A 13,733-nucleotide genomic window follows, 5' to 3' on the forward strand; every position below is an offset into this window, starting at 1 on the left:
AATCCCAGCTGGAGTCCAAGAAAAAAACAAAGACTTGTCTGTCAACTCCCTGTGTTTGTGGGTTTCTATTTCAGCCAAGTTTTTCATTGAGGTTTTACTGTAGGGGTTTCATTGTGAAACACGGATCCTTCAGGGTCCCAGTACAGAGTTCCTCTTCCAGTAGGGATAGTAAAACCCAATCCTCTAGGTTCTAGAGAAGCTCCCCACCCATCCTCCCATACCCATCAACTTAGGGAAGCGGTACACCAGCCTCAGCACTGGATGCTCATTGAGCTTGTTCTGAACTCCTCCTCCTTTGTGGAAAACGAGGCATTGTGCTTTCCTTTATATGACCTCAATTTTGCAGGTACAAGAATGCTTGATATAATTTGTCTTGCATATCCAGGCGTTTACAGTGGAAGGTTTTTCAGATTAGCTACTCATGCACAGTGCCATGCCTTATTTTATTTTTTGTTATGAACAAAAAATGGTGCCTTTAGAAAACATAAATAAGCATTTTCAATGTTTTTTACTATGTATTTGTTCAAATAATGATAAATGTTTTTATTTTACCAAAATGAAGTAATATCAGACACAGTGTCTTCTAACTCTTTTTACTTAAAGATACTTCATGGCTATATTATCCATGTTATTAAACACAACATTTATTAAATACTCATAACTTTTATTGCCTCTATTTTGTACTATTGGATTACTTCAAATATTTTCTGTTAGTCTTCTAATATTGGCTGGTTATGTTTCAAATATTTCAAAATTAAAAGCAGATTTGTGATGATTATCTAAATATTTTCTGATGTGTGGTCTATGTTTTGGCTTATGGTACCTGCTTGATTTCTCTCCAAGGGGAGGTGGTTTTGTATTTTAATTAGGCATGCATCTTCATTATGCACATCAATTCATATAGAACTATTTTAACCCACCACCGAACTTGATTGTCACGGTAGCTGTGCTGCTTTAGTCAACTGGAAACAGAGCAGCTAAATCCCAGATACTCTGGAGTTGGACTGTCCAACACAGTAGCCATTAGCCACATTTGGCTATTGAACACTTGAAATGCAGATAGTCTGAATTGAGATAGGCTGTAAAAGCCAGATTTTGAAAACTTAGTACAAAAAAAGAAGATCAAATATCTCATTACTAAGTGTACACTACGTACACATTGAAATGACAATACTTGGAAATACTGGCTTAAGTAAAACAAATCATTAAAATTAATTTCACCCGTTTAGTCTTACTTCTATTTTTAGTGCTTAGGGGACTGCTGAAGGGCCAGATGGTGAATGGGAAGTTCCTTTTGATAGCGAAAGTACACAACTTTATTCCAAGTGGAGACAAAGGTTGGGGTTACAAGCTGAACAGGTGAAATCCAGTCACATTCGTCTCTCCATCTGACGTTGGGAATGGATCCAGAGAATGGAGATGATGGTTTCACCCAAGTATTTCCGCAATTAGGAGCTCCTTTATGAAATAAATGCATATCTAGCCAGGAAAATAGTCCATTTTTATTCTGGTCTCACGGATATGTACAGGAGAAGAAATTAATAGTAAAATGGTGTGTTCATACATTGTTGTAGACTTTCAAAATACATTTTTAAAAGAACAATTTAATGAAACACATTTATAGCACTTTTTCCATTCTTGAAACTTCCAAAAGTGACTTTTTTCAGATTGAAAACAAAAATGAATTTGCCTCAACTTTTGTTATACTGTTACTAATGAGCTCAGAGTGAAAATTATGTCTTAAAAACATAATAATAATATCTTAAACATAATAATGATAATCTTGAACATAATAAAGATACTATTAAACAGTTGTCTTAAATTTACCAAATAAATAGATGTGCTATTATAAGATAATACTATTCCTGTTGTTTCTCTATCTCTTTCAGGATCATATATGTAACTTCAAAATTAAATCGCCCCTTTTAATTTTCTCTTTTCCACGGCCCAATATTTTCTCACAGAACACAATGTGTTATTATCATCTACCCTAAGTCTATCCTATTGCGTTAGTAAGAAAAACCAACTTAATAGCAGCAGCAACGGATCAACGAGTATATAAAAGCTACGGTGCCTGGCAGCACATTGTTAAACCCTCTGTCATGTGCATTATGGGTACATCAGCCCTTTATGTTCTCACAGAAACATCTTTATATCTACAAGTTTTTGCTACAACTATTTACTTCTGTTTTCTAGCGTAGTACCATTCAAACTGCAATACCTGTTTTCATTACATTTTCCAGAATGCCTAGGTACGGTTTTTGAAAGCACATTTTAAAAAATGTACATTGAAAACTTCTATTATGATCTTTTTTTGAAGTAGTGCACCTTTTCTAAAGTATTTTTAATTATTTTATATTTATAAAAATATATTTTGTAAATATCAAGTACCCTATAAAATATATGTATATTATGTTATTTAAATAGAACCTAGAATACTTGACATTCAACAAATATATACTGAATGAATAACTTTTTTGATGACGTTGGCAGTCCTTAGTGGTTGGCTAATCAATTTCCATCCCCAAGGATGTTCTGCCTCTCCCATCTACCAACTGTAGAGGCAGGCATAGTTAAGTCTCAGTGCGTCAGCCTCATTGCCCTTAGAGGGAATCAAATGACACAGCTATGGATAATAAGATGTATATGAAAGTCTGCAAGGGGTGGTCATGAGAAAACTTTTGCTTCCTTATGAACAGGGCAGCTATAGCTTGAACCATTCTCCCCGCTTCTTCCTGCCCTTTAAGGTTATTCTTACTGGAGCCATGGTGATCATCTTAGGGTCTTGGGGAGAGGCCATGAGAATTGCAGATACAGAAACTGCAAGATTATTGAACTGCTATGGCTATTACCGTCACTACCAATTCTTCTTAGGTGATAAAAAATAAGAAAAAAACTAATTTGTTTAAGCCATTGCTAGGCAGACTTTCCTTGACAATGACTATGATAAGAAATAATACAATGACCAAGATGAAAGTATTATTGAGAGCCAGGTCGTAGACATCACTCAAACACAGTGACCGCACCAATTCTTTGTTTTATCGCATGGCCTCCTTTTCCAGTCCTCTTTTCCAACTCTGCTTTCTTGGAAGGGAATTCATGAGCTGTAATACTTGAGGACATTCTCCTCTGTAGGTTTCAGGATTTTCTTATCTGCCATATTCACCACCCGTCCAGGAGCAAGACCAAAGAAAATCTGCCTTGGGTCCTTTCGAGTAGTAACTTTGAAGAGTTCATCTTTAGTAACGTCAGGTAAAATATAACCATACTTCTGGGCGAGTTCAAGTCTTGCTTCAGGAAATTTGGCCGGATCCGCCAGGTCACCACGATTCTTTGCATCAGTATAATACGGCACCAGTGCTTCAGGTGCAAGCATTCGTTTTGGAATGGGTTGTCCACGCAGAAAGAATGGAACAGGTTTGCATAGAATTTCTAAAACAATTTTTAAATTAAAAAAAGAGAAAGGCAAATGTTGACTATTTTATTTACATGATGGTTTTCTTTTAATAATGGTATTTTATAATCATTAATTTTTAAATATGACCAAGATGAGAACTTAATTCCAAGAACTCTTTTAATTAAATAAGCTTGTTTTAAGTAAACAAATGGAAATGCTTAATTTTCAAAAGTTTGTATCTTGAAAGTCAGAGTTACTCCTGGGTTACCAACCATTAGTGAGTTTCTAGACATAGGTAACATTGTATTTAAGCCCTGTGTTCAAAAACAAAAACAAAACCTTTTTATGACCTACTGGCTGAGGTCTATCAGAGGACAGAGCCCCACCAGCCACAGCACTAATAAGAAATCCTGAAACAGAAAACAGAGGTGTCCAAACGGCAAGTCAAACAGCCATGAGGACTTTTACAATCCTCACATGCAGCCAGCATGAGACAAAGAGGGAGAGAAGAAAATGACTGCGGAGCAAGCTTACCCAGACTTCTGGGATCACAGAAGGCTGTAGTAACGACACCACCACTCTCTTCGATTGCAGCAATGGCTAGTTCCGAAGCCAACTGTACTTCAATATTAACTTTCGCCTTAAAGGTATCAGCACCCTGTAACACGTCAAAATAGTCTGTGAGTAGCTAGCTTGGCTAAAAGTAAATTAACTATGGCAAGCTTCCTTTTTACACTGTGTTTCCTCCTCCAAAATGCCCACAATGTAACAGCAATTCCTACTTCAAAGACTTCTGCTTCCAGGTCCTATCAAATAACATCAAATTCTTTTACATTTTCTAGGCCCCCTTCTTTTACCAATTTTCCTTCCCTGTGAGCAGAGATGACTATATTTTCACTTGATGTATTTCGTAGACACCAATATAAGCACCCATTCCCAGTACTTCGGTAATAGTTGGCTGTTTAACCCTCATAACAACCCTATGACAGGATTATTGCTAAACCAACTTCACAGATGGGGAAACTGAAGCACAGATAGGTTAAATACCTTGCCCAAAATCACAAAGCTAGGATTCTAACCCAGACAGTCCAGCCACAGTATGTGTTCTTAACCACAACATTATGCTGTAGGATACAGATCATGACTTATCTTCCTATCCCTTAACAAGCAAGAGGCCAAGAGAAGGTTAAAGAGGGGGACGAGTGGGCTAGAATCAGCGAAAGAATAAAATATCTGAGCTTTGGAGGGGTCACCCCCTCTAAGAAAAAAGGGAGCAAAGGACAACAGAAATTCACTTTGCATTCATTATTGACTTTACTACAGCCTCTAAACTGACAGAAAATAAGTTTACCTTTCCCTACCATGGTCAACACTGAAAAATGTAGTCCTGAACTTTTTTAAGTTCTACTTTTGATCACTTTAGTTAGGATGTGCTATATTTTAATTTCAAAACAGATTCTGACAAAAATAAAAAGATGGCATCATTACCATTCTTTTTGTAGTGATAAGAATTTTTTCCTATTTTGGTGTGGTTGAAACAAGCTGGCTCCCAATCAAGTTCCTTTTATTAATTATGAACCTTTAATATATTTAAAAAATATTCCATCAATTCTAAGATACACTTTTTCCATCTATGATACCGACCTGCATTTTAATAATTATGGTACGTTTGACTCAATAAAGTAAGGTCTTGCCATATTATTTGTGATTTTTTTTTTTTTTCTGCTGAGGAAGATTCACCCTGAGCTAACATCTGTTGCCCGTCTTTCTCTATTTTGTCTGCGGGTTGCTGCCAGAGCATGGCCGTCGACGAGTGGTGTGGGTCTGTACCCAGGAACTGAACCCAGGCCACAGAAGGGGAGGGCGCCAAACTTAACCACTAGGCCACAGGGCCAGCCCCTATAATTTGTGATTTTTAATTACTATTCCATAGATTGCTTGACCACTCCCCATCCTTGGACATTGGGGTTAGTTGCAGTATTTTAAGTATTATAAAAGCATTTTTAGGAATGTCTTTCTATCAGTTAGGTTTATTTTGTTTTTCCTTGAAAACATGTCTTTCCAAATTGGTAATTTTATGCTGAAGGATCAGAAAGTCTTATTATCCACTATTTACTACAAATCGGAAATCAATTTACAGAGCTGTAAACGATGTGGAACTGTACTTACACAACCACTGCCCTGGTGTCGTTTTCAGGATTATTTTTGTTAGTTTAATAGACACATACCTGTGAGTTGCTGGGATGCGCAGTTTAACAGCTGAAGAGGTCACGGATTTTTCCATGTCAATTTACATGTGCATTCCCTTATACACCCAGAGTAGGATACTGAGACTTAATCGCATATTTGGTAATCTATCTTCAAATCATCTTATTTGAAAATCCTTTATCCGTAAGGTTTACTTTTTCAAAGGAATCTAAAAGGTTTTTCCATAAACATATGCCTCCCTCTAGTGGACACTAAGTTACTCACACAGTTACATTACTGACAACAAGGAGGAGGAGCAGTTAATTAACAACACGTTTATTTGCTTATGAAATGCCTGGCCAATGTCTATAAATAGAAAAGTCCTTTACTGCGATTAGAATTGGATTTGATCCCTTTCTTCCATAAATACTGAATTATTATCATGAGCCAATATTTCCAATATTGCAAACATAGGAATGAATCACAGTACCTGCTCTCAAAGAACTTACATCACACTGAGGAAGACAATGAAAAATAAATGCATTACTTAGTAATAAATGTCAGGTGTTCATATATTCAAAGAAAAAATACTTCGGGCAGAGTAATGCAGACAGAGTACGACTGTGGGGGAAGCGGGTGGGGGCTGAGTGTTCCTTTATAAAAGAAAATCAAAAAAGACCTTTCTGATATTATCAGATCTGAACAGAGAACCAAAGGGAGGGAGGGAACAAGCTGAACGGACACACGGGAGAAGAGCATTCCCGGACCATGGGAACAGAGGCCCCTCGACGTGATCATGCTGGCTTTCTAAAACCACAACTGAGTATAAACACAATCACCACTATGTAATGGTTATAACAATTCAAAAGGGATAAAAACAAAGGAGGCAGAGTATAGATTATATGAAAATCAGAAATAGCCTCCTATCTAACTCCAAAAATACTAATCCAGACTTACCTCCTCTACCAGCTGGACACCATAATCCCTTTTATATGGCTGGATGGTCACACCTCTCCCATTGACAAGCTGGGTTAAGTCAATAGGCTGAGTAGGATCAACTCGACCCAAATCAATAAGACACTGCAGCCTGTTGAGACTCAAAGGCTGATACCGGCGTCTGAAGCTACAAAACAAGAAAGTAACAGTTGGAAAACTCAACTCTCTTCCTCTTAAGTTCTCCACATCAACTTAAAAGTTTTGTTCTCTATTTTCCTCCAACAATTTAGATGGTAACAAAATAAGACCCTCCTGACTACAACAGAAACGTTATACTGCTTGATTTTTGGTAACGACACAAAACCAGTATTTCCTTTATTTTGCTAAAAATACTTTGCCTCTTAAGCATTTTACTTCACTCATTTACACAAATCAACAAACAAATTTGGGGAAAATTTAACCCACTATCTGAATTATGCATTAATGGAACTCAAAGTAACCATGGTAGTTGTCATTTATTGGGTAATCACAATGAGCCAGGTTTTTATATATATTATTGCTAAGCCTCTAAACAACCAGGAGAGCAGGCATCATTATCTCCATTTTGCAGGCTCAATGTCTGGGCTTTTTTCCCTGCTATTCCAAACTAATTGCACGACTAAAGATGCTTCAGAGGAACAGGGGCAAAAGTTTGCTTCAAAGTGACTATCAATTTCTACCAAGCTATTTTTTAGGTGATTCTCAGCGAAAAACAGGGCTTTCTACTTTAAAAAGCAGAACAACCTACCTATGTCCTTCATTAAACCCGTATTTTGGGATTTGTATGTAAAATGGAGTCTGGCCTCCCTCAAAGCCCAGTCGGGGCCGGGTTCCTCTCTGTCGTTCTCCTTTATCTGTCGCCTCTGCCACATCTTCTACCTCTTCTCCGCCCCCTCGGTCGTCTTTCCTAAAGGAAAGAACAAAGTTTTATGATCTACAGATGCCTTTTTATAAACTGTATCTCATCTTTTCGTTGTATATTTTTTGTTACACCATTTATTCATCCAACCAACCAGTACTAGCTAACACTACCTTGTGCCAAGCACTGTCCTAGCTGCTCTAGCGTCCAAACACTCTAAATCAGCATCTTTGCCTCTGAAGATGTACCTAATTCTTGCAACCAAAGTGCAAGCTGTGTTTCAAAGGCAAACTTCCAAGGATGGGATGGGGATAAGGGTTCTACAACAGGCTCGAACGGAAAAAAACCTAGAGTTAAACATCCACAACAAACAAAGCTTACATGATAGTTAAGAAATTCTATTTTGGAATTGTAAATATGTCATTGCTACCCATACATTATTTTATTTAAAGATTAATTTATAAAGAAAACATTTTTCTTAATTTACTTCCTGTCACTTCACGAAGGCAACGAACTGATTTTCAAAATTACAGTACGTCACCTAACAGCTTTTCTGGCTGTATTTAGTGATTTGAAGAGACATCTAACGGAATAAATCAATTCAACTCTTTCCCATGAAGCTATACTGGAAAAGTCCTTCATTTTAATTCCAATTTTGAACGGGACAATCATTTTGCAGTGCGACTTCGCTCCTACGCCCTAGCATAATTATGCTTTTAAGCATAAACCGTATTACGAGTTGACACCACGCGAGAAGATTTTCCTCTGCAGTTAAGGAGAACAGGGACTCAGAAACCCTACCTCCATCCCAATACCCTCTGGAGTAAGCAGTCCCCGGAAAGCGCGGGCAGTGCAGGGCCGCTTCCATCGCCCCGTGCGCCAGCGCTTGCCCGCAACGCCACCAGCCACTTACCAGTTTCCTGGAGCCCGGATTCGGCTTTAAGTTGGCCAGGCTAACCCGGGGCAGGGTCCGGAGCAGGTCCAGAGCCCTGGACCCACTGCCCTGCACCGAACCTGCCATGACCCCCCAGCAAGAGCCTCCAAGGGCACCGGGCCGCGTCGGAGCCCACGTGGTCTGGGGCGCTGCTTTACGGCTGCGGCCCCGCCCCTGTCGCAGTGCCGCGAGCGCGCCAGCGCCCTGGAATCCGGCAGCGGCTTCGGAAGCTTTGGAAGACTGACATGTCGGTGTTGCTCTGCCTTTTTTTTTTTTTGTAAATTCGCTGCGGATGTCTTCATGGTTTGAGAGATCGTGGCTTGAGCCCGGGCTTGAACGTCCGGTGTTCTCTTCCGCCACAGCAAACGCGCACTGCAAACGCTGCGGTCTGCGGTCCTCAAGAGGCAGCGTCTTCTCTGACCGCGCCGTGGAGAATGAGATAACCTGAGCGCAGAATTACTAATTTTGAATTTGGCTAATCAAACACAGTGAGATTAAACAATACTCAGAGTCCAGCTAGTAAAATGCCTGGCTAATACTAACCTGTGTAATGAAATTCAACCTACGCATTCCCATCAGTGTGCTTCTACGTCTACTGCATTGACCCACCGAGTCGCTGAGATACGAACTTCACTGAGCTGCTCGTGATGACAGGTGCCATAGGAGCGCTTGGCACGTGTCATCGCTGTGTTGTCAGCCTTATTCGATCAATAGCTTGTGGAGGTAGATGTTACTACCTTTTACGGACCGGGACGGTAAGGGTTGGCAAGGTCGGGTAGCTTGACCAAGGTCTCACAACAAGCGGCAGAGCCAGGACTCACACTTACACTGCCTCCTAGTAGAACAGTAGTGTTTCCTAGGATATAAAATTGAATATCTGCAGCATAGAACACATAACATTATTTTCAAGCTAAAAAATAGCTTCCCTATTTTTGTCTTAAGTGAATGTGGTATAGAAAACAAGGTTCCTTTCTTTTTCTTTCTCTTATTCTTTTTATATTTCACTTGTCTCGCTGGGGAGTTTTCTTTCTGGTTCCTCTTAGTGATCACAAATAGTGAAGGAGAGAAATTTTTGGAGGGGAGCTACTTCTATGTTTAATTAAACCCTTTTCAACTTATTTTAAAACAAGTATAAAATACTACAGAAAGAAAAATTTGCATTCATGCTTTATTTAAGCAATATTTATGAGCAAGACACTGAAACCTGTTACTGAAAAATATACGTGGATGAAGTCAAACAAGATCTCGCTCCCACGTTGTTTGAAATCGAGTAGGACAGACTTTCCCAAATTGAGTATTTTATAAAAGTTAAAAAAAAAAAAGTACGTCTCTTGTGGACCTAATAATGCAAATTCAAGAAAAATACAGATATATGAGTTCTATAAAACAATGTGAAGATAAAGTCCAGACTCTTTAGAAGTACAAAAGAAAATACTGAAAAAAAATAAGCTAGTTCCTGCCTTTAAGAGGTTTCACTTCAATATATTTCATAATCTTTTCTTTAGAATTTTCATACTTCTGAGAGGAAAATTACAAAATATGTTGCAAAATGTGCCCTCATCTACAGAAATATATACAATTTTTTTCTCTACCTAGAAAATCGTTTGCATTAAGTAATGAACTTTTGGATGAGTGTTAACACCAATAATGTTTCTCATGGAAAAAATGTGTATTGAATAAATGAGATACAGGAAATAGAAAACAATGTGCTGCATTTCTTGCAAGTAGATGCTCTGTGTTGTGTAGGTTATATAATGCTATTGGTGAACATCCGTTAATAATAGTGGAAATAACTGTTTGTAGTTAATTGTAGGCCGTTTGTTTATCCCATATCCAACATGTTGATGAAGCATATAAAACTGTCAAAATAATTTAATGAGTTTCATCTGTGTTTTAAGAATGTAGTTTAAGGTGTGTGGTGAATAAGTCATCAACCCTTACCTGAAGCCTATAGTTTTACATCATCATTATCATTGCATGATAATACTTACTAAGCACCCACCTGCTTGGGGTGTTGTGCTATACTCTGTTTAAATGATGTTAATGAGACCTTGCCATAAGAAAACATCTCAACAAGAGATTTAAAGTCCATCCTAATTCCAGTCCCAGTTGATAGTGACTACTGAATCATTACGTAAAAAGAATAAAACAAGCCCTGTAAAGATGGTGTAATTTGAAGTTCCTTGGGAAGGCCTCTTTCTCACACACTCCCAAATAATTTTCCCCTACCTATCCCAGTGCCTTAACAGTCTGCCAACAGAGATGAATTCTTTTGAGCTCATTATTTAGAGTTAAAATTCTCAAGGTGGGTAGAGAATGAGAGAGGGGGATGAAAATAAAAGGGGATAAATTTATCACATGAGGTACTTGGTATGAACCGTAATACTAATACACCGTGCAGTGAAGCATCTGATCAATTTAACCCTCTGTTTCTGAGATTAAAAAACAAAAACATGCATATAAAACTCTCCCATCTAATCTCCCTAAATGAGATCACACATTAAATAATATTTGGCAGGGATGGGAACAGGAGGAGGAAGGGAATTTCAGTTATTAGATTATTACTGATTTTTACCATGAGCCAAAACCAAATCATTTTTATTTTTTATTTATTTTTTAAATTTAAGTGCAAAAGCACTGAAGAGCTTTACTACAAATTACAACCTAGAAACACGTTAACTGAACAATTAAAATTCATACAATCAGATTTAGATATATAACAACACAAAGTAGGAACAGAATTACAGTACAACACAAGACAGATACATGAATTCATTAGAAAATATTGTAATAAATAATTCATGAATCATAGAGCAATTGATTTATGCATAAATATAACTAATTGCCTAACAATCAGTTTATATTAACAAAATCTGTCAAAATCAAGGCAGCCAGAGTTTTACTAAATTACTGTGACAATGGAAATACTGCAATTAAAAAACAAATACAAGTATTTGTACTGTAAACAACTAAAAAAATCAGTCTCACTAAAGTTAGTATACAATTTAATATAAAATTATCATTAGCTACCAGAAATGGTTTAAACAACTTTACTGAGCAGTAGTTTTCTAAAAACAGAGGCACCGTTTTTTCTTTTCCTTCTTTTTTTTTTAAAATATAAAATACTTGAGGAACATTCAAATAAGTAGAAAGCACATAATGGTTGCTTTCACCTTCATTAAAAGTCTGCTGAAACTGGATTTTTCAGAAAATTGTCAATTAATAAGTAATAACTGGTAACTAAATTTATAAAGTACTTTGAAAGTTTAACATAGAGAATATCTTAATGGAATCACTGGGGGGAAGGGGAAGCCATAAATTTCCCTGCCTTTCCAAGTTTGTATGATCAAAAGTGAACTCAGTAACTAGAAACATTTTGTTTCTTTTAAAAGTTAGGAGTTGGGGGCTGGCCCCGTGGCCGAGTGGTTAAGTTCGCGCGCTCCGCTGCAGGCGACCCAGTGTTTCGTTAGTTCGAATCCTGGGCGCGGACATGGCACTGCTCATCAGACCACGCTGAGGCAGCGTCCCACATGCCACAACTAGAAGAACACACAACGAAGAATATACAACTATGTACCGGGGGGCTTTGGGGAGAAAAAGGAAAAAATAAAAAAATCTTAAAAGTTAGGAGTTGATCATTACCTACAAACTATCAAAAAATATTTAATTTACTATTTCTGACCAAAAATAAATAATACAAGTACTAAAACGCGGCAAATTAACTATAATATTACCTATAAAACTACTGAGCACTGTGAAGTCAATAGCAAAATGATCCCTGATTTTATGAATCCTGTCAAGTTTTTGGTCAGGTCATCTTTTAAATGATATAAAAGTGTTCTGTAAGTATCCCTTTACTATAAACTTCTCAATCAATTTATTAATGTAAATATAGTGTGAGGAATAAAAAAGCTCAATACAATATAAATATTATGTAATGCCTTCAAGCCCCCAAATTTTTGCAAGTAAAATTCTGTATAAAGAGGTCAATAAAATTGTGTTGAAACATTAACTTTGCTTTTCACTGGGGGCGCGGGGGGCGGGGAGGGGAAATACATTAAATCATCCAAGTTCTGGCCCTCACAAAATATGGCTTAATTCTTTAAAAAGAAAGATGACCCTGACATCTGCTGTTTTGCAATCTATTATGTATACTTTCTTGGGGGAATAAAAAAGAGCGAGAGGATTCATACCCTAGCATGCAGGTAACATTAATTGCTGAAGAGGGTTCAGTATAGATCGAAGAGACCAAATATCTACTTGGTTGTGTATTTCCCTCTCTTCAGTTTCCTTATACATATGTAAGCAGTTTTTCAATGTAATAGCTGAAAATCTCTTTAGTATTACATGTATATGTGATTATTAGATACACACAAACACAAGTGTAAAAACACAAGTATTTGACAAGGTGCACTTATTTTTTAAATTCAGCTTTAAGTATTCCTTTTGGACTTAGGAAAACTGGCTTAGAAAAATGATCAGAACCTGACTTTTAACAGAGCAAAGGGGCACTCGGAGAACTGTGAACATATGAAGCAAATCCCCAATCTTTATATGGAGGCACATGCTTTATAACATTTTACCACTAAAACGGCATACTCCATAAATCCAACATGGATACTCTGAACCACATTTTAAAACTGCTATATAAAAATTACTGGTCTCTTTTATGAGGCTAGTAAAAGTTAAAATGCACTGCCCAGCTTCTAACTGCCCAATTAGTAGAGTTTACATTACTGAAAGTTCAAAACAGCTTCAGTGTGAAATATCTGTAAATCCATTTAAGACCCTGAACAAACTGCAAATTTGGTTATTAGCAAAACGATAATGTATCGCCCACCAAAATGAAATCTGTAATTCATTTTTGATAAACTGAAAATGTTTTGAAATGTCACAGCAGCAAATATATTAAAGTTACACTGAGGTTTTTCAATAGTAGGAGTCTATCACAATCCTTAAAATTTAAAGTAGTCATAACATCAACCAACCAGCACATTTAAACCAAAATGATCATTCTCAAGCTTTTTCTGTGCCCATTATAAACATGCTCTAAGTTGCATTCCAACTTTCTTTTCTAATCTTACACATTAGCTTATTTTTCAAATGAAAAACAAAATTAAATTATTTTAATAATTAAATTTAAATTACTTTTTGTTCTTAGTATTCCATCTTATATTAAAGGATTTTATAGCTCCTGGGGTTAACAATGTGTCAGTTTTTTTCAAAAAGTGTATACCTTATAAACCCCAACTTCCTGCTACAACAACTGTTAAATGATAAATATTAAATTTCATTATACATATCATTTAAGGTTTTCTTGTCTATTCCTGGTGGATGCACTTGAGTGCATTTCATATTTCATAGAATGCACTGTAGTGTCC

General features: G+C 37.1%; 2 protein-coding genes across 2 annotated transcripts in view; one reads left to right on the top strand and one right to left on the bottom strand.

The window, feature by feature from the left end:
- The window catches only part of LOC138915577 (large ribosomal subunit protein uL15m-like), a 254,981-nt gene that overhangs the window by 35,555 nt on the left and 205,693 nt on the right, over positions 1-13,733 (top strand). The gene's annotated exons all lie outside the window — the stretch shown is intronic.
- Positions 1,481-13,733, bottom strand: part of LOC138915571 (large ribosomal subunit protein uL15m-like) — a 79,395-nt gene continuing 67,142 nt past the window's right edge. The window contains 6 exon segments of the mRNA XM_070222318.1: positions 1,481-3,432; positions 3,932-4,055; positions 6,542-6,707; positions 7,308-7,414; positions 7,416-7,466; positions 8,332-8,796. Coding sequence (XP_070078419.1) covers positions 3,098-3,432; positions 3,932-4,055; positions 6,542-6,707; positions 7,308-7,414; positions 7,416-7,466; positions 8,332-8,796 — 1,248 coding nt within the window. The 3' untranslated portion in view covers positions 1,481-3,097.

This window comes from Equus caballus, chromosome 9 (genome assembly GCF_041296265.1).
Source record: "Equus caballus isolate H_3958 breed thoroughbred chromosome 9, TB-T2T, whole genome shotgun sequence".
NCBI classification, from domain to species: Eukaryota; Metazoa; Chordata; class Mammalia; order Perissodactyla; family Equidae; genus Equus; species Equus caballus.